This window comes from Symphalangus syndactylus, chromosome 2 (assembly GCF_028878055.3).
Source record: "Symphalangus syndactylus isolate Jambi chromosome 2, NHGRI_mSymSyn1-v2.1_pri, whole genome shotgun sequence".
In the NCBI taxonomy this organism is placed as follows: Eukaryota; Metazoa; Chordata; class Mammalia; order Primates; family Hylobatidae; genus Symphalangus; species Symphalangus syndactylus.
Genome location: NC_072424.2, coordinates 127189839 through 127215989, shown reverse-complemented (window position 1 = coordinate 127215989; position 26151 = coordinate 127189839). Strand labels below are relative to the sequence as shown.

General features: G+C 35.8%; 2 protein-coding genes across 10 annotated transcripts in view; both read right to left on the bottom strand.

The window, feature by feature from the left end:
* Nucleotides 1-1399: 1399 nt before the first annotated feature.
* Nucleotides 1400-26151, bottom strand: part of TAB2 (TGF-beta activated kinase 1 (MAP3K7) binding protein 2) — a 93365-nt gene continuing 68613 nt past the window's right edge. For all 9 annotated transcript variants that reach the window (XM_055266948.2, XM_055266942.2, XM_055266975.2 and 6 more), the window contains 4 exons: nucleotides 15148-15308; nucleotides 14849-14942; nucleotides 13729-13809; nucleotides 1400-3444 (listed from right to left, as the gene is read on the bottom strand). In XM_055266948.2, coding sequence (XP_055122923.1) covers nucleotides 3302-3444; nucleotides 13729-13809; nucleotides 14849-14942; nucleotides 15148-15308 — 479 coding nt within the window. In that variant the 3' untranslated portion in view covers nucleotides 1400-3301. The remainder of the gene's footprint in view (nucleotides 3445-13728; nucleotides 13810-14848; nucleotides 14943-15147; nucleotides 15309-26151) is intronic.
* SUMO4 (small ubiquitin like modifier 4) lies at nucleotides 10371-13715 on the bottom strand. The gene is given in 3 exon segments (XM_055267012.2): nucleotides 10371-12364; nucleotides 12367-12457; nucleotides 12459-13715. Coding segments are annotated over 3 exon segments (501 nt in total). The 5' UTR covers nucleotides 12747-13715; the 3' UTR covers nucleotides 10371-12242.

The following is a 26151-nucleotide window of genomic DNA, read 5'->3' as shown; positions in this document are numbered from 1 at the left end:
AACTTCCATTACTCATGGGCTGAATATTTTATCTTTTGTTTTTTTTTTGAGACAGAGTTGTGCTCTGTTGCCCAGGCTGGAGTGCAGTGGTGCGATCTTGGCTCACTGCAACCTCTACCTCCTGGGTTCAAGTGATTCTCATGGCTCGGCCTCTGGAGAATCTGGGACTACAGGCATGTGCTGCCATGCCCGTCTAATTTTTGTATTTTTAGTAGATGAGGTTTCCCCATTTTGGCCAGGCTGGTCTCAAACTCCTAGCCTCAAGTGATCCACCCACCTTGGCCTCCCAAAGTGCTGGGATTACAGGTGTGAGCCACTGTGCCCAGTCTGAATATTTTATCTTACACTGTTTACCTCTTAAATCTAGCCCTGCTCACTAGAATTGCCTGTCAACATTACATTGGGATAGAGAAAACTGGTGACACATCAGCTAGTTTTGCTATTTATAGCTGCTTTGATTAAATAGGTTTAAAGCTAACAAGTAGTTTTGGACTACCTGTGGAGCTGATTTTCTGCATAACTTCCCCAATATAAAGTTAATTAATATTAGACCAAAGATGACACAAGATTTTAAAAGAAAAATAAAATTTCAATTTTTTTCCCACAAATGTCTGCAATGTAACACATCTTTGTCTAACGTATTAGTTGTCACAGGAGACGTTTGGCTGACAATTTAATATAAAAATTTTCCTGAGAAGTCTAGTTTACATGAACTGCCAATTCCTCTACCCCCAAACCCCTTTAAACATAAAGGATAATTTGTGTCAAAAAAATACTTAGAAGTCCATCTTTCGATTGGAGGTTCTTACACTTGTAATTCTGTTTTAGGGCAATAAAGTTCCCAAAAGTGGTCTCCACATGCCCAACAGGTCCAGTCCTCATATTCATGGGCAAAGAGTATTTCCCTTCTACTAAGTTTAAAAGACCACTCAAGGCAGATCTTTCTACAACTGCATCATGGGGAGATCAGCAAATACTACTTTGTTCTTTTCAGGCTGAGAAAAACACCTGAGTTTTCGTAATTTTTTGAAAACTGGAAATATAAAAGTTCTCTTCAAGAGAAGCACCACCATCCTCATGACCTGCATTACACATCAAGGGACAGAACAAATATTAACTAAATGTTTACTTCAGGTTAAATGGTCCAATAAATCACATTTGTCTTTAACAATGGGGTAAATTTTGAAAAATCCAAAGGAAATAAAAGGGAAAACTATCACAAACTATGAAAAAAGAAGTCTAGGGAAATTGATAAAAACAGTCCAAGAAATGCAGCTGAATGTCATAATGTCACAAGGAGACTCTAGAGAAGTTTTCCCTGATTTCCATTAATGCTTAAATGATCTGCTGATGTATACATTATCTCCTGTCCCACAAACTGAAAACAAGTCACAAAATCCACATTAGAATATAAGTTTTTTAATTTTTATAAATAACTTATCTGTTACAAAGATAGTTTACCCAGCTAAATCACAAAACCATCAACTCAAGATATCCAAATTACGTTTTATTAATAAAACAAGTAAAAACTGATTTATCAATCTTCACATAGAACTGCAGATGAAGCTGAAAAACAAGGCCTATTTTAAAAATAAACTGCATCAAACGTAAGGGCTTTGGGTTTATGGTTTAATTACCTAGGATTGTCATATTTCTTCCCATATACAAAATGCAAAGCCTGAAAGTTAAGGCTCTGACATTCATAGAGATCAACTGTAATAATCCCATTTAAAACACAGCCACTTGCAAACATTTACAGTGGGTGATAGTCTATATTATCTTCCATCCTTTGCTCTATTTCAGCACTTCCCTTAGCCCCATTCTAAGCACTCATATAATTTCATAATTCTGTCTTTTTAAATGCATACTGTTATTTCTTTTTCTTGATTTCATTTAGTTATATACATTCCTGATCATCTGAATATTTATTTTCCTTACAAAAATATATCATCAAAATAAAGAGATGCTTGAGGTTGCTTCAGTGTTCAAGTTTGCTTGTTTTTCTTTTTTTCCAGCTTTTCTTCAGTTGTCCTAAATATGGCTAGCCTTGTTTTATAAATACACATGATACTGTCACCAAGTCAGGATTAGAAATGGACTGCCCCAACAGTAAAGCATTTAAACTTCTCTCCAAAAAAAGGGCTGTAGGTACTGCTGCTGTTGCTGGTTTTGAGACTGTACTTTCCCAATAACAATCGCTTGTGCAAGTTCTGTGGGACACCAAGCAGATGAAGCTTAACCTTGTTGTTCTGTCAGTGGGTTAAAAATATCTTTTAAGCTTCCCTGTGGAAGACAAAACACTGTGTTGTGTCACCCACTGCTCAAGTCAATATTTAATGTGACCTACAGACATCACTTCTGTAATATCATCTGCAATTCACTGTGCAGCATCTGCCTGTCTTCACACAACATTGGAACTCATGAGGGCAAAGTACAGAATAAGTAGAGGAAAGTTATTCTGTGCATAGTTTCATCTCATTAATGCTTTTTTATTTTAAGGCATTGCTCCTCTCAGGTAAGGCTTAAAAAGGGACATGATCGTGCTTAATTACTAAAAGGAAAAAAGAAAATTAGTTAACAAAAGGCTATTACACTATACATATAGAAATATAAGAAAATAATCAAGAAGAAAAATCACTTAAAGCAGACTCAAGAGATCTGTACAGTAGGAAAAGCTTTGGGGTATTTCACTGCACATTTGTACAGACAATGCATGCTGCTTTCCTTTGCATCTTTAGCCCCTAGATGCTGGCTTCACAGAGTGCAGACATGTTCAGGGAAGACAAAGACAAGGCCAAGAGTACCACAGATTTCTGAAGTTCTTCCCCTATCCAATGGCACTATGCGGCAGCAAACAGTTCTTAAATAGTTAAACCTTGTTCCTTTTCTTCGTGTATGTAGTGTTTCACTGAAAGCTTTACAAATAAAACAAGCTATCATTCTATTCCTTCCTCCTGTCAAAATTCAGTAGTGACATGAGAGGAAAAAGGTACTGGGAACACCTAGGTGTTAACATATTGAGAATTATCCATAATGGGACACTGGTAACACTGTACACAGTTAGGCAGTGGACAACCAAGTCTTTCAGCAGATTACTTTTCATGTGATGAATTTCAACTGCTCATGACATTATACTGAGGTATTATTAGCTCTGTGGGCTGACATTTAACATTAGCACAACACCATCTTCTCACACCTTCAATTTGACAAAATCCTATGTAGCAGTGAAACTTTTTCCCGATGACAGACTAGTTTCTTGAACTTTAGATGTGGTTTTAGAGAAGATACAGGGCCATTTGGCTCAGAAATGCCTTGGCATCTCACACTGTTCACAGCGAATTAAGGCTGGATGGTTCAAAAAAGTACAGGCAGTACAATTCCACTGAGCTCCCTCATCATCTTCTGTGTCTTGAGTCTTTGGTGTTTTGATGATGGACCTTTGATCTGTAAGAAAGAAAAAAATTATTTTTTAAGTAAAAAATCACAAAGTCTAAAAAATTACAGGCAACTTTAAACACCATTTGTAGTGCACAGCCTGAAGCAGCTTGCTCCCCAAATGAAGCATCTAGCTGACACTGACACACATGGTTGATCACTACCAACCTCTATCTAGTTGGCACTTCTCCCTCTGGGAAATACAACATGAACATGATGTAATCACCTCCAATCTCCTTAAAGGAGAAAACAGCATCATTACCTACAATTTATAGTAGAATAAAGGGTATCTAATAGCAAAGATTCCCATAATACCACTCAAGATTGTAAAAAGCTGTCCTACTGCAAAACAATACTGTCAGTGTACGTAAGTCTCATTAGAGTTTTGTTTCCCACTGCAGTAGTATTTATATTTGTTTTCTACCAGAAAGGGCAGTTTTTTTGTTAATTCATGTTCTCTATCTGCCAAAAATGTAATCCTTGGATGACACAAATAAAATATAAACTAGTATCTAACGTCTTATTCATAGACTCTGGAGAAGTAAATCTATGTAAAAATTTTACCATACTTTATTTTTAAAAATCACATTTGGTATGGTAGAGTAGAAAGAACACTAGAATTGAGAGTTGTGAGAACGGAGTTCTGTTCCAGGCTCTGCTACTAATTCCTGAATATTTTGCTCTGTGATCTCAGATAAATCATATACATTCTAGTCTCTTTGTTTCTTACTTATAAAATAAAGGTTACTGGAACTCTAAGAGACCAATGTTCTAGAATGTTTATATGGATAGTGGTATCTTAAACACAGAGAATAATTATATTCCTCAAAGGTTATCTCTAACAAGCAATTACATTTATAAAACTACTTTAAAAAATGTGGGTCCCATAATGAAATTAGAACAGTATTCCTACAAATTAATTTTGGGAGGTTTAAAGTAAAAGGAGCATGCATTGTTGAATTTTTCCTGTCAAGGTTATTAATTTGAAGAATCAAACCTATGTTAAAACAATGTATATTAATATGCAAATTCCACCTACCCTACTGATAACTTTTCTATTTTAAAAGAGAGACTATTGTAACAAGTAGATAAAAATATGTAAGTCAAATTTTATGACAAATTTAAAATAATAAAGTGATATTTGGTACTTTGTACCCCTTTAGCAGCACCTTGCTTACTCATTATACAGAAATTTTCTTGCTAAGTCCTCAACTTTAGGTGTTGGCTTTCCATTGTCACAATTTTTGCCACATGCACAACCAACTTGAATGGTGTTTATACAGTATTTTCCCCAAACTGAATAATTTTAAAACAAACATTGAATTAAGTCTTATCCTAAGTAAAAATACCTAAAAAAAATCAAGGGTCTGACAATACCAGTTACTATGCCCTGAAACAACTGAAAAGAAATACAGTTTAAAAAACTTTGACTTTTTACCACGTAAAATCATTTCACATTCCACATCTGGGAAACATTTTCTAGAATAATTGTTTTAATCTGGGGATCCATCCTACTTACTAGAATTTTGGTCTCAGGCATTAGAAAACATTTTCACCTGACACGTTTTTAGTAAAACCTTGTTGATTCTGTTTAACTGCAAAGGTTAAAATTTTAGGAAGAGTGACCATAAGGAAGTACCTTTTTACACTTCAATGTATTATTAAATGCCAGCATCTTTTTGATTATTTAAGTAATATCTAAGGCAATCAATAAAGGATCTATAAATTTTTTTTTAATGAAAAATCTCCAGTGGTTTTTTTATAATCTCACTTGGTACTTAGAATTATGATTTTTTTTTTAATTAGAGGTGTTCAGAAACTAAATAACCAAAATTGGAAAAAAGAGGAAATTAGATCACAAAGAATGGTCTAAACACATTTAATTTTAGCTGTTAAAAAAATCTCTACATTGTGAAGCAGAACTGACTTCAAGGACTAAATTTCTATTCATGAAGTTAATGTGTATTTTAGCCTTATTGCAAAAAATTACTGATTCCTTATTTCTCCCAAAACAGCCAGCATACAAACTTCTATCTTTCATGTAAAAACTTTTAAGTAATGGATGTTTTTATTGGACCTTTCTTACTTATTATGGAAAATTTCAAACATACATAAAAGTAGAGAGGACAGCAAAATGAACCTTCATGTACTCATCCCGCTTCAACAACCGTCAAGACCAATTTTATTTCACTTATGTGAAATAAGATTATTCTGACATAGCAGATTACGTTGAAGCAAAAGAAGAACGTTTTCATAAGAAAAAATTCTTATTTTTCAAAGAGTAGGAAGATTAAGGAAACTCATTCAGTGTCTGAAAAACACATCTTGCATATTTTAAATAGTGCTTATACCGCTGTCATCTCTATTGCTTTATTCAATTAACATCCAAATAGCATCTAGTCTCTGAACATTTGCTTACTGTGTCAAATGCCCTAATCTCACTCTGATCCTCTGTAGTAACTTTTCATTGTATTCCAGCTATATTTAAAAACATTTAAATAAAATATGAGGACAGAGCTATGCCTAATTATACATAAAAATGAAGGAGGCTGGGCACGGTGGCTCACACCTGTAATCCCAGCACTTTGGGAGGCCGAGGCAGGTGGATTATCTTAGGTCAGGAGTTCGGGATCAGCTTGACCAACATGGAGAAACCCCGTCTGCACTAAAAATACAAAATTAGCTTGGCGTGGTGGCACATGCCTGTAATCCCATCTACTCGGGAAGCTGAGGCAGGAGAATGGCTTGAACCTGGGAGGCAGAGGTTGCGGTGAGCCGAGATTGTGCCATTGCACTCCAGCCTGGGCAACAACAGCGAAACTCTGTCTCAAAAAAATAAAAAATAAACAAACAAACAAAAATGAAGGAGAGCACAAAAATTAGAATGTGAAAAGAGAATGTGAAAATTCTTATAACAAACTGAAGACCAGTAATATACTAGTTCTTCTTTGTTCCCATTTCTTTTTCTTTTCCTGCAATAAAACTTTATTGACAAAAACAGATGGCAGGCTGGATTTGGTCCATGGGTCACTGTTTGCCAGCTGCTCGTCTAAAACCCAATTTAACATGGTATTCCTACCAGTATGTAAGCATGTGAACAATTGCCTGATTCATAAAATGTTTTAATTTTGTTTTTCTCAACCTCTCCTTTTCCTCCCCTACGTAAGGCACTGAATTTCTCAATGACAGTAACCATACATTTTTTTAGGGTGTCCTGTTCAGCTTCACAGGAAAAATGTACATTTTCCTATCCATAATTCATACTTTCCTAGTCCTACAAACCTTAATGTTTCTTATGAAGGAAGAAGTAACCCAAATAATTTTTATCTCTGAAGACATTTGAAAATACAAACATATGTGGAACAAACTGTAAGTCTGGAGTATTTGTTGCAGCACACTAGTGAGGATGATGTAACACTATGAGTGCTGACCTGATTCACCACGTGTTCGCTGACTTCCAGAATTTGTGTGAATGAAAACTTGTTTTGCTGTCTTTGTTTCCCCCACAACTTTATTGATACATAGTTGACAGTTAAAAATTATAAGCTGTACAACTTGATGATTTATGTATATACTGTGAAAAACTTACTACAATCAAGTAATTAACATATTCAGCACCTCATATGGCTTATCTCCCTGCCCCCCACCGTGGTGAGAACACTTAAGATCTCCTTTAGCAAATTTCAGTTATATAATAAACTACTGTTAACTACAGTCACATTGTTGTACACTAGATCTCCAGAGTTTATCTTATATAGTTGAAACTCTGTGCCCCTTCGGCCACAATCTTCCCATACCCTCTTCTCCCAGCCCCTGGTAACCACCGTTCTTCTGTTTCCAGGAGTTTGACGTTTTTGAATTCTACATATAGGTGAGATTATGCAGTATTTGTCTTTCTCTGGCTTATGTCACTTAGCATGACATCCTCCAGGTTCACCCATGTTATCACAAATGACAGGATTTCCTTCTTTCTTAAGGCCGAATAATCCACTGTGTGTGTACCTCTCACGTTTTCTTTATCCATATACAGACATTTATGTTGTTTTCATATTTTGGCTATTGTAAATAATACTGAAAGGAAAATGAGTGCAGATATCTCTTTGAGATACTTACTGCATTTCCTTTGGATATATGCTCAGTAGTGGGATTGTGAGATCATACAATTTTAAAGTTTTTGAGCCTGCACGCTGTTTTTCATAATAGCTGCACCAACTTACATTCCCATGAAAGTGTACAAGGGTTCTCTTTTCTCTATGTCCTCATCAATGCTTGTAATCTTTCACCTTTCTCACAGTAACCATTCCAATAAGTTTGTAAGGTGGTATCTCACTGGGTTTTAATGTGCATTTCCCTGATGATTAGTGAGGTTGAGTACCTTTCAATATACCTGTTGGCTATCTGTATACTTTGAGAAATGTCTATTCTGGTCCTTTGCCCATTTTAAAATCTGGCTATTGGTTTCTATTACTATTGATTTGCATGAGTTCCTTATACATTTTGAATATAAACCCTTTAGGAGTTAGACAGTTTGTGAATATTTTCTCCCTTTCTGAAGGTTGCCTTTTCACTGCTGATTATTTCCTTTGCTGTGTAGATGCATTTTAGTTTAATGTAATCCCACTTGCCTATTTTTGCTTTTGTTACCTGTACTTTTGGTGTCATATCAAAACTATCACTGCCCAGACCAGGTCAAGAAGCTTTTCACCTATGTTTTCTTCTAGGAATTTTATGGTTTCAGGTCTTATGTTTACATTTTTAATCCATTGAGTTTATTTTTGTATACAGTGTGAGGTAATGATTCAATTTCATTCATCTGCATGTGAATATCCATTTACTGAAGAGACTATCCTTTCCCCATTGTGTGTTCTTGGCACCCTTGTCAAAGATAAGTTGACCATAGATGCATGGATTTATTTCTGGCTCTCTATTCTGTTCCACTGGTCAATATGTCTGTTTTTATGTCAGTACCATACTGTTTTACTATAACTTTGTAATATTTTTAAAAATCAGGGAATGTGATGTCTCCAGCTCTGTTGTTCTTACTCAAGATTGTTTTGGCTATTCAGGGTCTTTTCTGGTTCCATATAATTTTAGGATTTTTTTCTGTTTCTGTAAAGAATGTCACTGGTATTTTGACAGGGATTACACTGAATCTGTAGACTAATTTGGGTAATAAGGATATTTTAATAATATTAAGTCTTCCAATCCATAAACACAGGCTATGTTTCTATTTATCTGTCTTAATTTCTTTCATCAATGTTTTATAATTTTCAGTGTATTCCTAAGTATTCTTCTTCTTGCCATTGTGAATGGGATTGTTTTCTTGATCTCCTTTTTTGATAGTTCCTTGTGTATAGAAACACAATTGACTTTTGTACATTGTTTTTGTGTCTTGCAATTTTACTAAATTCATTTATTACTTTTAGCAGTTTTTGGTGGAGTCTTCAGGGTTTTCAACATATATGATCATGTCACCAGCAAACAGATAATTTTACTTCCTCCTTTCTGATTTGGATACCTTTATTTTTCTTGTCTAATTGCTCTGGCTGAGTGATATAGTTTAGATGTTTGTCCTCTCCAAATCTTATATTGAAATGTAATCCCCAGTGTTAGAAGTGGGGCTTGGTGGGAGGTGTTTGGGTCATGGGGGTGGATCCTTCATGAATACCTTGGTGCAGGTTTCTCAATAATGAGTGAGATATTGCTCTGAGTTCATGCAAGATCTAGCTTTTTAAAAGGTTTGGCACTTTCCACCGTCTCGCTCACCATGTGACATGCCTCTGCTTGCTTGCTTCACTTTCTGCCATGAATAAAAGTTCCCTGAAGCCTCTCCAGAAGCTGAGCAGATGTCAGTGACACGCTTCCTGTACAGAAAGCATGTGGATATCGGTGACATGCTTTCTGCAGAACTGTGAGCCAATTAAACCTTTTTTCTTTATAAATTACCAAGCCTCAGGAATTCCTTTACAGCAACACAAAAATGGATACTACATTAGAACTTCCTGTACTACGTTGAAAATAAGTGGCAAGAATGGCACCCTTGCTTGTGCCAGATCTTAGTGGGAAAGCTTTCGGTTTTCTCCATTGATTATGTTACTCATGGGGTTTTTATATATGGCCTTTATTGTGTTAAGTTCCTTCTATGTGTGTGTGTGTGTGTATATATATGTGTGTGTGTATATATATATATATTTATTTATTTATTTTTTTTAGACAAGAGTTTCACTCCTGTTGCCCAGGCTGGAGTGCAATGGTGTGATCTTGGCTTACTGCAACCTCTGCCTCCCGGATTCAAGCGATTCTCCTGCCTCAGCCTCCTGAGTACCTGGGATTACAGGCATGGGCCGCCAAGCCAGGCTAATTTTGTATTTTTAGTAGAGATGGGGTTTCTCCATGTTGGTCAGGCTGGTCTCAAACTCCCGACCTCAGGTGATCCACCCGCCTCGGCCTCCCAAAGTGCTGGGATTACAGGTGTGAACCACTGTGCCCAGCCTGAGAGTTTTAATTATGAATAAATGCTGAACTTTTTCAAATGCCTTTTATACATCTATTAAGATGACTACATGGTTACTCCTTTCATTTTACTTCAATGTGTGTGCTGTATCACATTAACTGATTTGTGTATGTTGAACCATCCTTAAGTGCCAGAGATAAACCCCACTTGGTCATGGTGTATGGTCCTTTTAATGTGCTCCGTTTGGTCTGCCAGTATTTTACTTAGGATTTTTTGCGTCTATGTTCATCAGTAATATTGGTCTGTAGTTTTCTTTAGTTGTAGTGTCTTTGTCTGGTTTTGGTACCAGGGTGAGGCTGGCCTCAGGATGAGTTTGGAAGTGTTCCCCTTTATCATTTTTGGAAGAGCTTAAGAAGGGTTGGTATTAATTCTTGTTTTAGTATTTGACAGAATTCACTCATGAAGCCATCCGGTTCTGGACTTTTCTTTGTTGGGAATTTTTTTTTAAATTTCTAAATCCATGCTGGATATTTGTTGGGAGATTTTTGATTACTGATTCAACCTCCTTATTTGTTATTGGCCTATTCAGGCTTTCTAATTCTTCTTGATTCAGCTTTAATAGGTGGTATCAATTTTTTTTGGATATTTTTTGGATAGGAATGTATCAATTTTTTTCTAGGTTATCTAGTCTGTTGGCATAAAATTGTTCCTAATATTCCCTTATGATCCTTTCATTTCTGAGGTATCTGTTGTCTTCATTTCTGATTTTGTCTTTTTTTCTCAATTTATCTAGCTAAGGGTTTGTCAATCCTGTTGATTTTTAAAAAAAACCTCTGTTTTACTATTTTTTTCTGTTGTTTTTAAATTCTCTATTTTTGCTCTAATCCTTATTATTTTCTTCATTATGCTAACATTAGGCTTAGCTTGTTGTTCTTCTACTGATTCCCTGAGGTATAACTGAGATCTTTCTTTTTCTTTTTTAATGTATGTATTATCTCTACAAACTTCTCTCTTAGTACTGCTTTTGTTTCATCCCATAGGTTCTAGTATGCTATGTTTTCATTTTTGTCTGAAGATACTGTTAAGATTCCCTTTTGATTTCCTTCTTGACTCAATGATTATTCAAGACTGTGTTTAAGTTTCCACAAATTTTATGGTTTTCTTGCTGTTACTGATTTCTAGTTTTATTCCACTGTGGTTAGAAAAAATACGTGGAATGATTCCTATCTTCTTAGGTTTGTTTAAACTCATTTTGTGAACTAACATATGATCTATCCTACAGAATGTTCCGTGTGTGCCTGGGAAGAACGTATAATTTTTTGCTGTTGAGAGAGTTCTGTGTTTGCTATATCCACTTGGTTTAACATTTTGTTCAAATCAGCTGTTTCTTTATTCATTTTCTGCCTGGATATTCTATTATTGTAAGGAGGGTACTGAAGTCTCCTACTATTGCTGTCAATTTCTGTCTTCAGATCTGTCAATATTTGCTTTACATATTAATGTAGTCTGATGTGGGGTGTGTATATATTTATAATTTTTATATTTTTCTGTGGAATTGATCCTTTTACCATTATACAATAATCTTTGTCTCAACAGTTTGACTTAAAAATCTATTGTTTCTGATATAATTATAGCCACTTTTGATTTCTTTTAGCTACCATTTATATAAAATCTTTTTCCATCCCTTCACTTTCTGCCTATGTGTGTCTTTAAACATGAGTCTCTTGTAGATAATATATTATTGGATCCTGTTTTTATTTTTCTTATTTCATTTTAAACAAAAAGTTTATTTAAATAAGAAGCCTGACTTGAAGGGAAAACTTTCTAGGATTCCTTTTTTTAGAGTAATTTATCCCTACTTAAAGACAGATTGCCCTACATGTAACAGCTACGTACACAAAAGTTATAAAATTGTCCTTGGCTTTACAGTGATAAATGAAAAACATGAAAATCCTCCAATTGAACAAGGTATGTGGTAATTTTTTTGTTGTTGTTAAAACAGTGAGAGCAAAATAACTTACTAGAATATAAAGAGCTGAATGAACACGCCACTAATGGAGAAAGGCGGTATTTTCACAGGATCAGTATTTTTTTCGCATCCTGTCTCCACTTGCTGTCAATCAAAACACACCATTGGCTGTTCGGTTTGAAGAAAAAAGCAGTATGCTTGTGCACATATACCAGTTACTTCATGTATAACAAACGAATGTGGAAGGGGGAAACAAAAGAATAGAGAAAACTATACTGTAGTAGTCAGAATGTGGTGGAACCAAATTGCAGTTTTCTAATTGAGAATGTAATAATCTTGGTCTTTAAAGAACAGCGTTCTGGAGTAAAGAAGCAGGTTCCCTTTTCAGTAGACACCTCCCGCAGGCTGTTGAAACACATCAATTGTGTCTTCATCTTCCATTTCCAACTGTGCAGGTGTGTCTGTTCCACTGATTGGTTGCCCATCACATCGGAATCTGATCTGCCTGACAATCCCCGTTGTTCACAATAGGCTTTCATTAGTTTACTAAGTGGTGTCTGCCTCTTAATCTTAAACTGCACCACAGAATCATCCTGTCCCCACCACCTTCAAATTAATATGATTCTTGTTCTCAGTCTTGACTCCTTCTGCGGGCTTTTCGTTGGCCATGGCGAGCACCAGTCTCCTCAGCTGCTGCTTCACAAAAGAGGTGGCGGGTCTGCACCTAACGAGTACACAAGCAGCAGGAGGAGCAGCAGGAGGTGACAGCGGTGGATGAGGCAGAGGGTGCGTGCACATAATGGGCTCCCTCCCCTCCCACTGTGTGCGCCAGCACGAGCTGTTGCGGCCTCCCATTGGCTGCTGCCAGATCCTGTTTTTAAAATCCATTCATACAACTCCTTGTGAGGTGAGTTTAATCCATTTACAGTTAAGTAATTACTAATAAGTGAGGACTTACTATTGCCAGTTTGTTGCTTCCTGTCTATTTGACAACTGTTTTGCTCCTCTTTTCCTCTTGTCTTCCTTTGTTATTCGATGACGTTTAATCGTGATTTACTTTGATTATATTTGGTTATACTCTTCTAAGTTGATAACAACTTAACTTCAATTGCATACAAAAATACTACTGCATCTTCACAACCTCCACCCTCCCACACTTTTGTGCTCTTGCAGTTTTCTTCTTTTAATATTATGTATCCAGTAACACATTTTTACCTTTTAACTTTCTTATTAGATTTGAAAGTAAATTATATACCACAGTTAAGTGTTAATCTGTAAATATGTCTATATTTTTACCTTCAGCAGTGATATTTATGTACCTGTTTCCATTTCTACACACATTTTAATGCCTGGATCAAAACACACAGATATACTTTGACATGTCTTAGTTTGGTGTGCATATATTCTGAGAATATCAATGATGTAAAATGATAGAAGGTAGAAAACTATTCATCTGGAATTTAGGGTATTTTGATTACTTACAGTTATATATAAATTAAGCTAAATATTCATGGGTTGGGGGGGGACTTCCCTAAGGTATCTTCCTTATCATTTGTCTAAAGTTTTAAATGATACAAATTTTTGTACTTAGTAATTGTTTTTTAACCAAGACTTGCTATTATTGGTTGGGAGTACACAGTGATTCCTAAGCTCGTGCATATTACTTTAAAAAAGGTAAGAATATTACATCTTTGCATCCTTCCCAACCCCAAGCATGTAAATGAAAATAAACAAACATCTTCTTAATGAATTCATTTAAGAATGCCAAAGTTTGAAGCAATTCTAGAGAGGAAGGTTGCTGAACAGGAAAAATTTTCTAAAATTTTGCTTTTCAAAAGTAACAGTTTTCACATTTAATGGATACACTAACCTTTGGGTTTTGGTGGCACAGGACCTACAAATCCAATATTGTCATAAAAGTTATGAATAGCGCTGGGATTAAAATGTGGTCCTGAAATATATAAAAAGTAAATACATCAATGCTTATAGCTCAAAAACAACTTTACTTTTTAAAACAAGTATTTCTTCCTAAAAAAAAAAAACACGCTATAAGAAATGCTTTTCATTTATTTTGCCCCTCTAATCTCGAATTACATGTAAGATTTCAAAGCATATTTCAAATATATTATCTTAGGTATAATGTAATACTCATAAACATGGGTAAGTGGTAAATTGTGAAAGAAGTCAAATTAATGTTGGTAAGACATTAACAGAAGTAGAAGTAGACCCCTGTTCTATGTGGCAAGTTAAAATAACTTAAAATTTCACAATTTAAAATGTAATTTTAAATGATCAAACATGGACTTAAGCAACTAAAACAGCTTTACCTCAAGTAAATATAAAAACCTTGCACTAATGTAATAGAATGGTTAAAATTTTACACAAAAAGAGTAGTTCAAGGATTGTAGTGTCTAGAACAGCACCAACTTTTTCTCTTTAGAGTTAAATTATGGCATTTTTCTATGAATGTTTAAAGATAAATTGCTTAATCAACATTTAAAAAGAATAATCATCTTCCAGTTGAACAGATTCTCGGACACAGTCCCAAGTGTGATTAAAGACTTCTCTTTTGGTTAGATTCCTTCCCCTTCCTGTCTTTTCCATTTTATATCTTTTTATTATTTATCCAACTTCAGAACTAGGTTTAAGTGATAACATTTCCTTTTAGTTCTCTATGGAACTGAATTAAATTGTAAACATTATTTACTATAAGAAATCATTGCTTGTCATTAATAGCTCAAGTATAAGAAATTATCATTGTCTAAAGAATGTATAAACCTTATTTTTATTATCTTCTATATTTTATCAGTTAAGATAGTGCCATTGAGATGGGGGTGACTTTTTAAATATATTCTTAAAAGTCTATCTGGCTCCAAAGCCACATATTCTGAGACAGTAAGATTATGATTGATAAGTCTGTTTTTAGCCACAGGAAAACTGCTGGTGAATTAAATACGATGAATTTCAGCTACGAATACACTGAACTTTACCTCGGGCTTGAAAAAGATCAATTTCTTTGGTTAAGCAGTCAATGTCAATCTGGAGTTGTCTATTACAACTTCTCAACTGCTGCATTTCTTCAAGCTGAAAAATAATTCTATGTAAGTAAGATTTGCACTGAATTCTTAGTCATTAGTTAATAAAGAATGGAGTTTGACAGGAGAAAGTAAGGACGGAAAAACAAGAGTTAAGAACATCTGAAGAAAACTAGATAGAGATATTACACTTATGTTAGATGGCCTACACTCATGTTCAAGCACAGAGATCACAACAGTTACATAAGACTTACAGAAGGTATCTGGGATATAGAATTTGATCTTTTCAGGCGCCTTCGAGTTAGATTATTTTCCATTTCATTAACCTCAGATTTTAATTTATCCAGCTTTTTCTTTTGAATCTCAAGTTCTCTTTGAAGTCGTTCCATTCTGGCCTTCTGGTGTACCAAAAGAGCTGCAACACATATTAGTAAACATGAGGACCCACCCACTTTAATCAACTAACCTTTAAGCAGACTTGGAAAAACAAACAAGAATTTGTCAAAAATCCCAAAGCTACATTAAAACAAAATATTGTAAGTTTAGGCATTTAAAATTTCAATTTTTTTTTTTTTTGACAAGGAGTTTTGCTCTTGTTGCCCAGGCTGGAGTGCAACGGTGCGGTCTTGGCTCATTGCAACCTCTGCCTCCCGGGTTCAAGTGATTCTCCTGCCTCAGCCTCCCAAGTAGCTGGGATTATGGGAAATTGCTACCACACCCCACTAATTTTGTATTTTTAGTAGAGATGAGGTTTCACCATGTTGGTCAGGCTGGTCTTGAACTCTGGACCCCAGGTGATCTGCCTGCCTTGGCCTACCAAAGTGCTGGATTAGAGGCTTGTGCCGCCGTGCCTGGCCAAATTCCAAAAATTTTAACTGAAAAATTGTTTTTGTTATTTAAACAAACGCCACTTTTTAAATGTTTTCTAGGATTTGGAGAAATTCACTTTATGAATGAAGACAGCATTTTCAGGCCACAGCTTCTCTAAAGGTTTTCATCTTTTTAATTAACCTACTTACTGTATCTAATTCACATCTACCCTTGGAAAGGACAAGCTCTCTTATTTCAGAGTTTGTCATGTTTGGTCTATGAATGAAGCATTCTAATATGAAAATGTTATAGATACTTTAGAAGGGAATGTAGAATGGGTTGAATCCATTTTGATGTATGCACATAAATGTTAACATTAAATTATCCCAATTGCCACTTATATTTTTGTATATTCAGACTATATTTTGTGAAAATATCTTCCAAGATCTTTAAAGAAACAAAATAAGCAATCAATCCTGCAGCATGAATGAACTACTTGGGAAACCATAATAAACTACAAATACTGGTATATGTTTTTGTGATCTATCCCTGGACATGTATTTCACCCTTTAGGATACTGGACTGGAAGTGAAGATACTTGAATCTACTTTTTATAAAGAAACAACATGGGATGATTCTATCTTGAGAAAAATAAGGCAGATTTGGAAAAGAACTTTAAACAACCTCTAGAAATAAAAGTCACTGAAATGAAAAAGCCAAACAGATTACAGTAGATTACATACAAAGACAGTTGGTGACCTGTCAGATAGATATAAGAATGTTACCCAGAATGCACAGATAATGTGACAGAAAACATGAAAGAGTTGAAAGGTCTCACATACATCTAAGAAAAAAATTCCAGGCTGGGCGCGGTGGCTCACACCTGTAACCCCAGCACTTTGGGGAGGCCGAGAAGGGTGGATCACCTGAGGTCAGGAGTTCGAGACCAGACTGGCCAACATGGTGAAACCTCGTTTCTACTAAAAATACAAAAAGTAGCTGGGCGTGGTGGTGGATGCCTGTAATCCCAGCTACTTGGAGGTTGAGGCAGGAGAATTGCTTGAACCTGGGAGGCAGAGGTTGCGCTAAGCCGAGATCACACCACTGCACTCCAGCCTGGATGACAGAGTGAGACTCCATCTCAAGGGGGGATAGGGGGAGACAGAGAGAGAAAAGAATTCCAGAAGGAGACAATAGAGAGAATAGACAAGAGGCAAGATGTGAAGAGATATTGGCTGAAAATGTTCCAAAATTGAAGGGAAAAAAGGAAGTAACAAATTTTAGAAGATAAAATAATTTGTTCACCTAATTAAATTATCCAAGAATACAAATGAATAAAGGTATTTCCAGACAAAGTCTGGGGAAATTCAACAATCACAGATAGCTGCTGAAATAACTATTAAATATATGTTTTGATAAGAAGGAAATTAAATACAAAAGAATGGAATAAGATGGGTAAATCTAAAAAAAAAAAAAGGTCTGACAATAAAACAAAGGAAAAGCCTATGGCAGGGCAGGGGAGCAGCAGACATTGTCCAAAACAAAGTGAAAATAAAATATTGGAAAAGAATAACAAGACACTGGAAGTGCAAAAATCAGAGGTGAAGTATTCTAAGGTCTTGAAGGTATTTAAGAAGAATACACTTAAATGTTGCTAAGCCAAATATACATGTTCAGTATTTAGGGATCTGTACTAAAGGAAGTTAAAACAGAATGTGCAGTTTCTAAATTAAAAGACAGAACCTAAGGAGAAATGAGGGAAATTTAATTAAACCTAGATAGCAGGAAAGGAGGGGATAAAGGAAAGAAATACAAAACAAAAACCTGACAGGGATAATTCCAAATATACTAGAAATCACAATGAATGCAACCTAATTAAACGAATCTGTTGAGATGAGATCAGTAGACTGAATTGTAAAACCTCAGCTATATGCTGTTTATAAAAAACAGTCAAAACATAATTAACTTATCTATTATTTTAATAAGTTGAGGGTCTATGTGTTAGATGTTGTTGTAGGCATTTTGGAAGTCCATGAACAAAATAGGAAAAAATCCTTGCCCTTGCGGAACTCACATTACCATGGTAGCAGAGATTGGGGCCAGGGAGTAGGGCAAGAGAAAGACTCTAAACAAAGGGTAAACAGGTAGGCAAACTATGGTCCATGGGCCAAATCTAGCCCACTGCCTGTTTCGTCATTAAAGTTTTACTGGATACAGCCTTGCTCATTTGTTTACTTGTTGTCTATGGCTGTTTCCATTTTACAACAGCAGAATTAAATAGTTGTGACAGATTATGTGGCCTACAAAATCCTAAATGATTTACTATCTGGCCCTCTACCAGATCATGTAGAGCCTTGCTGACCATATTAAGGACTCTGAATAAAATGGGGATCTATCATAGCACAGACAGGTTCAAAATAAAAGGATTCAAGTAAAATAAATATCTTGCACTTCAGGCACTACTCTAAGAAGCATAAGGTAATAGCAGTCAATTGCTGGAAGTATCTGAAGACTGTGGTGTGCTGAAGGCAACAACAAAACCCAAACCCAGCTCCACTCCTGACTAAATTGATGCAATGCCTCATAATAATAACCTGAAAGAAAAAGAGACGTCCTCATTTCTGGATGTAAATACCATTTACTTTAGTCTCCTCTGTTCCTTTACACACAATGTGTGGCATTCAATAAAAAATTATGAGACATACAAGCAGGAGAAAAATGGAATTCATCATCAAGAGATAAAGTGATCAACAGAACTATACTCAAAGATGATGCAGCTGGAATTACCTGACAGAAAACTTAAAGATTTAACTATGATTAATATGTTAAAGGATCTAGTTTAAAAGGTGGATAGCATGCAAAAAAGAGATTCACAATTTGAGGAGAGAGGTGGAAATCATGAAAGGGTCAAATGCTAGAAATAAAAAATATGGCTAGAAATAAAAAATTCTTATCAGAGATAAAGAATTCCTTGGACAGACTTAGCACACTGGACACAGAAGAATCAGTGAACTTGACAACAAAAATTACCCAAACTGAACACACCAATAAACAAGTGAAAAAAAGAACAAAATAAACTTAAGAGTTGCAGAACAGTATCAAACAGTCTATGTGTAATCAGCAAAAGAAGAGAAAAAAAGGCAGGAGAAATATCTGAGGCAATAAAGACCAAAAATTTTTCCAACATTAATGAAATACAACAAATCACAGATCTAAGAAGCCCACAGATCACCAAATAATGCTAAAACAAAACACCTAGACATATCACAGTCAAAGTGCTGAAAACTAAAGAAAGAAAATCTTGAGGGCAGCTAGAAAAATTTCATATAATTATTTCAGAAAAAAAATCTGACTTTAGGGCAAAACATACGAGATAAAGATGTTCTTTACTTAATGATAAAAGGAAAAAATGCTAGTATACAACTCTGCATGGAAAATCATAAAAATAATTTATTTTCCAACGAATACATCATGAAATCTATTACATCATAATAAAAATAAAAATCTAATTTATTTTCCAACGAATACATCATAAAGTATACATTCCAGGATAAGGTTGAGCATTCTCCCAGTCACAGCTCCACCAGCAATCCCCAATCCCATATTCCTAATGTTTCTATCAAAACAAGAAAGTAAATTATAGAGTTTGAGAGATACACAGAAGGCCAATACTAGTAGGAGACAGAGTTTAACAGCAGGCAGAAATCTGATTCAATGATGATTTAGGAGACTTGAAAGAGCCACAGTTGCTACACATATGGTTGTGAGGTGTTTTGAGGTTAAAGAGTAAATTCTTCATAATATTTCTGAATAAGCATTGCATCCTTAGAAATTCACAAAGGGGTTTTTACAATGGCTGAAGATGTGGCTTACCTTTGGGAGTAAAGGCAAAGTATCTCTTATGATTAGTCTGAAGCTCTAAAGTAAAATATTGCAAATCCATTTACAATTACTTACAACTTATTTATGAGGCATTTCTTTCCACTTTAAACAAAATTTTAGAGTTATAATGACTATATTACTTAGAAATGACATACCTGGTTGGTTGACTTGTCTAGGTATGGCTGTTATAAACAAGCTAAAAATGCTATGAATATACTAGGAAAGTGGTTCTCTATTTCTTAGCAATTTTTTCTTCTAAGTGGCTGAATTTTTATGTGTTTAGTTCACTTTTCATTTGTGGTTTGAGATTTTTAGATAGGAATCTGAGAAAGATGAATTACAGGGGAAAAAAGGGGTCAAAGTGAATTTCTAAAAATCACTGTAAAAATTCAGATAAAGTCGAAATTCTTCTCTAGCTGTGAGTTTTGTCTGCAAGTTTAACCTTGAGTATACAATACCCAATATTTGTCCATTATGAAACAATGTGATTAGACTCATTATGAAACAATGTTAGTAGATAATTAAACAGCAGAGACATTTTTGCTCTAATTAGCCTCTACTAAATGAAAAAATCTTCTGTCTCCTGAAACCCCATAAAAATGAGGTTTGAATGAAAAAGGTACAATCCACCAACAATTAAGAAAAAGAAGGCAATTAATTCACAATAGAAGTCAACAAGTTTCTGGAAGGCTAGAAGCAGATGAAATGACAGCCGAATGAAGGAGTGGAGAAAGCTCAAGTCTCATGGACAAGGAGGCTGCTGTAGACAAAATGGCAGCTCATCAGCCCTGCAGAAACCTTGACTTCGGAAAATGCAGGTAACAACAGAAGGCAGGAGTTAGGAAAGGGCCAGAACACAGAGGCTTAATTAGCTATCTGTATATGGAAGAGTCAACCTCTCCCCATCCTGAAGGAAAGGTAGCTGTAGGTTTAAGGATCACCTCATAGTTGAAGAAAATCTGATATGAAGGCAGGTGGATCATTTGAGGTCAGGAGTTCAAGACCAGCCTGGCCAACATGGTGAAACCCCATCTCTACTAAAAATACAAAAATCAGCCAGGTGGTAGTGGCGCGTGCCTGTAATCTCAGCTACTCAGGAGGCTGAGGCAGGAGAATCATTTGAACCTGGGAGGTGGATGTAGCAGTGAGCTGACATCGCACCACTGCACTCCAGTCTGGGTGACAAAGTGAGACCCTGTCCACCCCCGCCCCCCCGCCCCCTGTCAAAAAAAGAAGGAAATCTGATATGAATGTGAAAGGTCTGCATAAACAAAGAAAAAAACTAAATCCAGATTAAGTGAAGACAACATAGCGGAGAGACCAGAACTTAAATTCTGATTAATATCATTAAGAGATTTAAGACACTATTGTACCCATAAAACAACAATCTTCTTTGAAAAGGAATCAGAGAACTAGCTCTCGGAAATTAAAAACATCACTGCCAAAATGAAAATTTCATATCTGAGTTGGAAAAAAATTTAAGGAAATCTCCTAAAATGTAGAATGGAAAGACAAGGAGGGGCCGGGTATAGTAGCTCATGCCTGTAATCCCAGCACTTTCGGAGGCCTAGGAGGGAGAGTCATTTCAGCCCAGGAGTTTCACCAGCCTGGGCAACAAATGGAGATGCTGTTTCTACAAAAAAATTAAAAAATTAGCCAGGCATGGTGGCGCGTGCCTGTAGTCTCAGCTACTCGAGACGCTGAGGTGGGAGGATCACTTGAGCCTGAGAGGTCGAGGCTACAGTGAGCTGAGATAGCACCACTGTACTCCACAGCCTGGGCAACCGTGACACCCTGCCCCTGACACTGACACAACCAAGAAAGACAGAGACGTGAAATACACTGAAGATGTAACGAGAGATAGATAGAAAGCTCGTTCAGGACATTAAATAGCTGAACAAGAGGAGGTCTAGAAAGAGACAATGGAGAAACCATAGTGGGGATCAGAAAAGAATTTCCCAGGGCTGAAGGGAGACACTAGCCTCTAAAATGGAGGAGTCCACTAAATGTGGGACAGGATGATTAAAAAAAACCCCTATACCATTGTAACATTTCAGACTACTAAAGACAAAGAAAGATCTTAAAAATTTCCAGAAAGAAAAAAAGTAGATTACATACAAAGGTACAAGAATCATACTGACATCAGATTTCCTCAGTGATAAGGAAATCACTATATTTTTCTGTGGAGAAATGATATTCAACCAAGAATTCTATGTCCAGCTAAAAATATGAGGGGATTTCCAGATATTTAAGGACTTAAGAGAATTTACCTCCCAAGTCTCATTAGGAAAATACTTAAAGACATGTTTTAGCAAATTGAAGGCACAAACCAAGAAGGAAGATAATATAAGATCCAAGAATGGTGACTCTAATTTATAACAGGGAAGAGAAGACTCCAGGAAAAATGAACAGATGGTATCTTGGAGATGCTGAAAGGATATGATAAAGGCAGAGAACAACAACAAAAAAAATTAAAAATTCCAAGGAAAACAGATAAATGACTGGGCTTTGCAGTGAACAGATGATGAAGGAATTACAAGTAAAGAAAAAAATATTCAGTATCTTTTAAATCCTCTTTCAAAGTTAAATTTTAATGGATAAAGGTAATCTAAGCATGCAACTCTCTCTTGTGGTTGTTGTTAAAAATAAGTGAGTACTAAGTGAATTCAAGCACCAGGGCTCTTAAACCACTGCTATAAGCATTCAAAATGGTTTATACAGAAAGCTCAGTACTTACCCAACTTTTGTCAGCTCATGAACAATGGAGAAAATTTCTTCGTTACTCAATTTTGAAATTTAAAAAACACACTTGAAGTTCCAGATGGTGTTAGTTTTATTAATTTTAGTTATTTTTTACTGTAAATAATGTCAAATTTCTCCAGAAGTTTAAAAACAAAAACACGAGAATTTGCTTACTGAAAAAAGACATATGTCATTGGAAAATATACTAGGGACTTGTAGATACAAAGATTTTAGGCCTGTTTAAATGAAAAAAGAAAAATTTTGCTATTGAAAAACCTAATAGTTACTTACTTCTGGTATCTTTTTGTTTTTTGTCTGTAATGACAATTTTACATGTCTAAATCAGGTACAAGCCTAAGTCATACTTAAGTCATTGTACCTAGGAAAGTACAATGTCAGCTTCTAAAATAAATCAAGATTTTTCTAGGCTGTAACTTTGTTGACAACAGGAATCACATCTGTTTTATATATTACTGTATTACCATAGTCACTTATTTGGTGACTGAGTCATAAAAGATTCAAAGATGGCAATTATAACTTTAAAGCAAACTTTTAATCTATTTTGTCATTTTTAAAGGCAATTTGAAATCAGATCTTGTAAAAGTGCTGCAATTGGGCCCATAATTTGGGCAATAGATGTAAAACAAAAGTATGAGGAATGATGCTTAATCTCTATAATTATTTTTAAGAACTTACTAAGAGATGAATTTTAGTCATTTTAGCATAACTGGTGAGACCTCTTGCTAGATAATAATTTGCTGGCCTTTATTTTACATAATTAAGATTCTGCATGTAATCTTACAGTATGAAGATATAATCTAAAACTTTTATTTTAGACAGAATGAAAACAGGTCTAGAGGCACCAAAAGAGCCTCAAAACAATATAACTGGATGAATCATTATGCGATGTGGGAACGTTTATGGCTTAGAAAGGTTTATATCTTTTTTTTTTTTTTTTTTTGACACAGAGTTTCACTCTTGTTGCCCAGGCTGGAGTGCAATGGCATGATCTCGGCTCATCGAAACCTCCACCTCCCAGATTCAAGCGATTCTCCTGCCTCAGCCTCCCCAGTAGCTGGGATTACAGGTATGTGCCACCATGCCCAGCTAATTTTGTATTTTTAGTAAAGACGGGGTTTCTCCATGTTGGTCAGGCTGGTCTCGAACTCCCAACCTCAGGTGATCTACCCGCCTTGGGCTCCCAAAGTGCTGGGATTACAGGCATGAGCCACCATGCCTGGGCAGGTTTACACTTTAAAAGAGGATATGTTCAAGTTTTGAAGGGATACCATGAGACCAGTTCAATATGGTTTCAAGGTAATGCTAAAGAGAAAATATACCATAAGATTTCTGGGGCTGGGTGCAGTGGCTCACAGCTGTAATCCCAGCACTTTGGGAGGCCGAGGCAGGGAGGCCGAGGCAGGTGGATTATAAGGTCAAGAGATTGAGACCATCCTGGCCAACGTGGTGAAACCCCGTCTCTACTAAAAATACAAAAATTAGCCAGGCGTGGTGGCGCATGCCTGTAGTCCCAGCTACTGGGGAGGCTGAGGCAGGGGAATCGCATGAATCCGGGAGGTGGAGGTTGCAGTGAGCCGAGATTGCACCACTGCACTCCAACCTGGGTGACAGAGCGAGACTCGATCTCAAAAAAAAAAAAAAAAAAAAAAGATTTCTGTTATTCTTTTTTCAAAATCTTGGAATATGGAAAGGCTTTCTAAATAACACACAAAACCCAGAAGCCATAAGAGTAAATTCTGATAAGTCTGAATATGTAAAAGTAAAAAATTTATAAGGCAGAAAAATTTTATTGACTAAGTAAAAGGTAGTAACAAAGTAGAAAGAATAGACTAGGCATTTTACAGAAATAGGCAAGTTCATAAGGTAAGAAATACAAATGGCTGGAAAAAGAACACATGAAAAGATGTTCAACCTCAATCGTATTTAAATATGCAAATTAAGCTCCCAAGAAAAGATGAAAATTTAAATAACCCAAAGCAACAATATATTTTTACCTATTAAACTGACTAGATATACTTTTTTCAACCACCTACAAAATACGATGAGTGGGGAAGGGAAGGAGGAAAGAATATTCTTATAAATATTACCCAAAAGGTTCCCCATTTATAAGTATGGGAGTATAAACTGGTAAAATCTCTTTAGAGAGAGCCTCAAAACTGAAATTGGTAACATTTATTGGCAGTCATTAGTGTCCTTCCCCACATTCTTCTGGCTGTCTCCCAGGTGTGTGGTAGAACTGTGCCTCCCTGTTCCTGCTGAATTAGGTGTGGCTGTGTGCTTTGTTTTAGCTACAGAGTAACATGCTCAAGTTGAGGCAGAGGCTTAAGGAGCCGCTGCTATGTTTCCTTGGTCATGGAAGCACAGAGATGGAGCTTCCCTTAGCCTGGTCCCTTGGTGAGGGTGATGGAGAACAGAGGCCACCAGCTAATCTATATGGGACAGGAAATGTGAGCTAGACATAAATCTTTGTTGTTTTTAAGACATGGTTTGTTACTGCAACGTAACCAAGCCTAAATGATACATCTATCAAAATTAAAAACACATATATCCTTGGACACAGCAGTTTCACTCCTAGTAATCTCACAGTCTGCCAAGATACTTGGACATGGGTACAACTATGTGTACACAAGGATTTTTATTGCAGCACTGTTCATAAAAACAAGATTAGCAACTACTTAAGGTCTATCAAGAATGGACTGGTTAGATATTATGGTACAAAATACTATGCAGCCATTTCTTAAAAAGCAGATCCTGCTGACATGGAATTCTCTCAAAGAGATAAAGACAAAAAAAGAGACATAATCCTAGAAGAATACAAAATGAACTGTTTTGAGAAACTAGTTATCTCTAGTGAGGGGAATTTTTCATTATATACCCTTTAGTTCTGTTTTCAGTTTTTTAAAAAATCAAGTTATGTAGGAAAATATTTTAATGCAATTCCTATCAGAATTCCAGTTGACTTCTATGTAGAAATTGACAAACTGATTCTAAAATTTACTTAGAATTTCAAAAGACTCTAAACAGCCGAGCCTATCTTGAAAAAGAACCAAGCAGGAGAACTCACATGTCCCAATTTAATAATAAAATAATTATAGTAATTAAGACCATATGGTATTGGCATAAAGAACATATAGAACAATGGAAAAGAACTGAGAGTCCAGAAATGAACCCACACGTTTATGGTCAACTGGTTTTTTACAGGGGTGCCAAAATCACTCAATGAGGAGAAAAAGTCTTTTCAACAAATGGTGCTGGGATACTTGGATAGCCACATGCAAAAGAATGAAGTTGGATCCGTACTTCATGCCATGATATAGAAATTGCATCAGAATGGATGAAAGATCAAAGACTAGAATATAAGAACTAATATTATATAACTCTTAGGAGAAAAGCTAGGGGTAAATCTTCATGATCTCACCTCAGAGTTAGAAACTGTTTCTTAGGACACCAAAAGCAAGAGCAATAAAAGAAAAAATACATAGAGTTTGGACTTCAGCCAAAAAAAAAACTTGTGCTTAAAAGACACCATCGAGAAAGTGAAAAGACAATACACAGAATGGGAGAAAATTGCAAATCATGAAAGGGACTTATTTCTAGAATATACAGAGAACTCATACAACTTAACAATAAAGATGAATAACCTAAAAGTAGGCAAAGGATATGAATAAGGCATTTCTCCAAAGAAAATATGCAACTGGCCAGTAAGCACATGAAATGATGCTTGACATCATTAGCCAATAGGGAAATGCAAATCAAAATCACAATGAAATATTTTGCAGCCACTAGGATGGCAACTAACACAA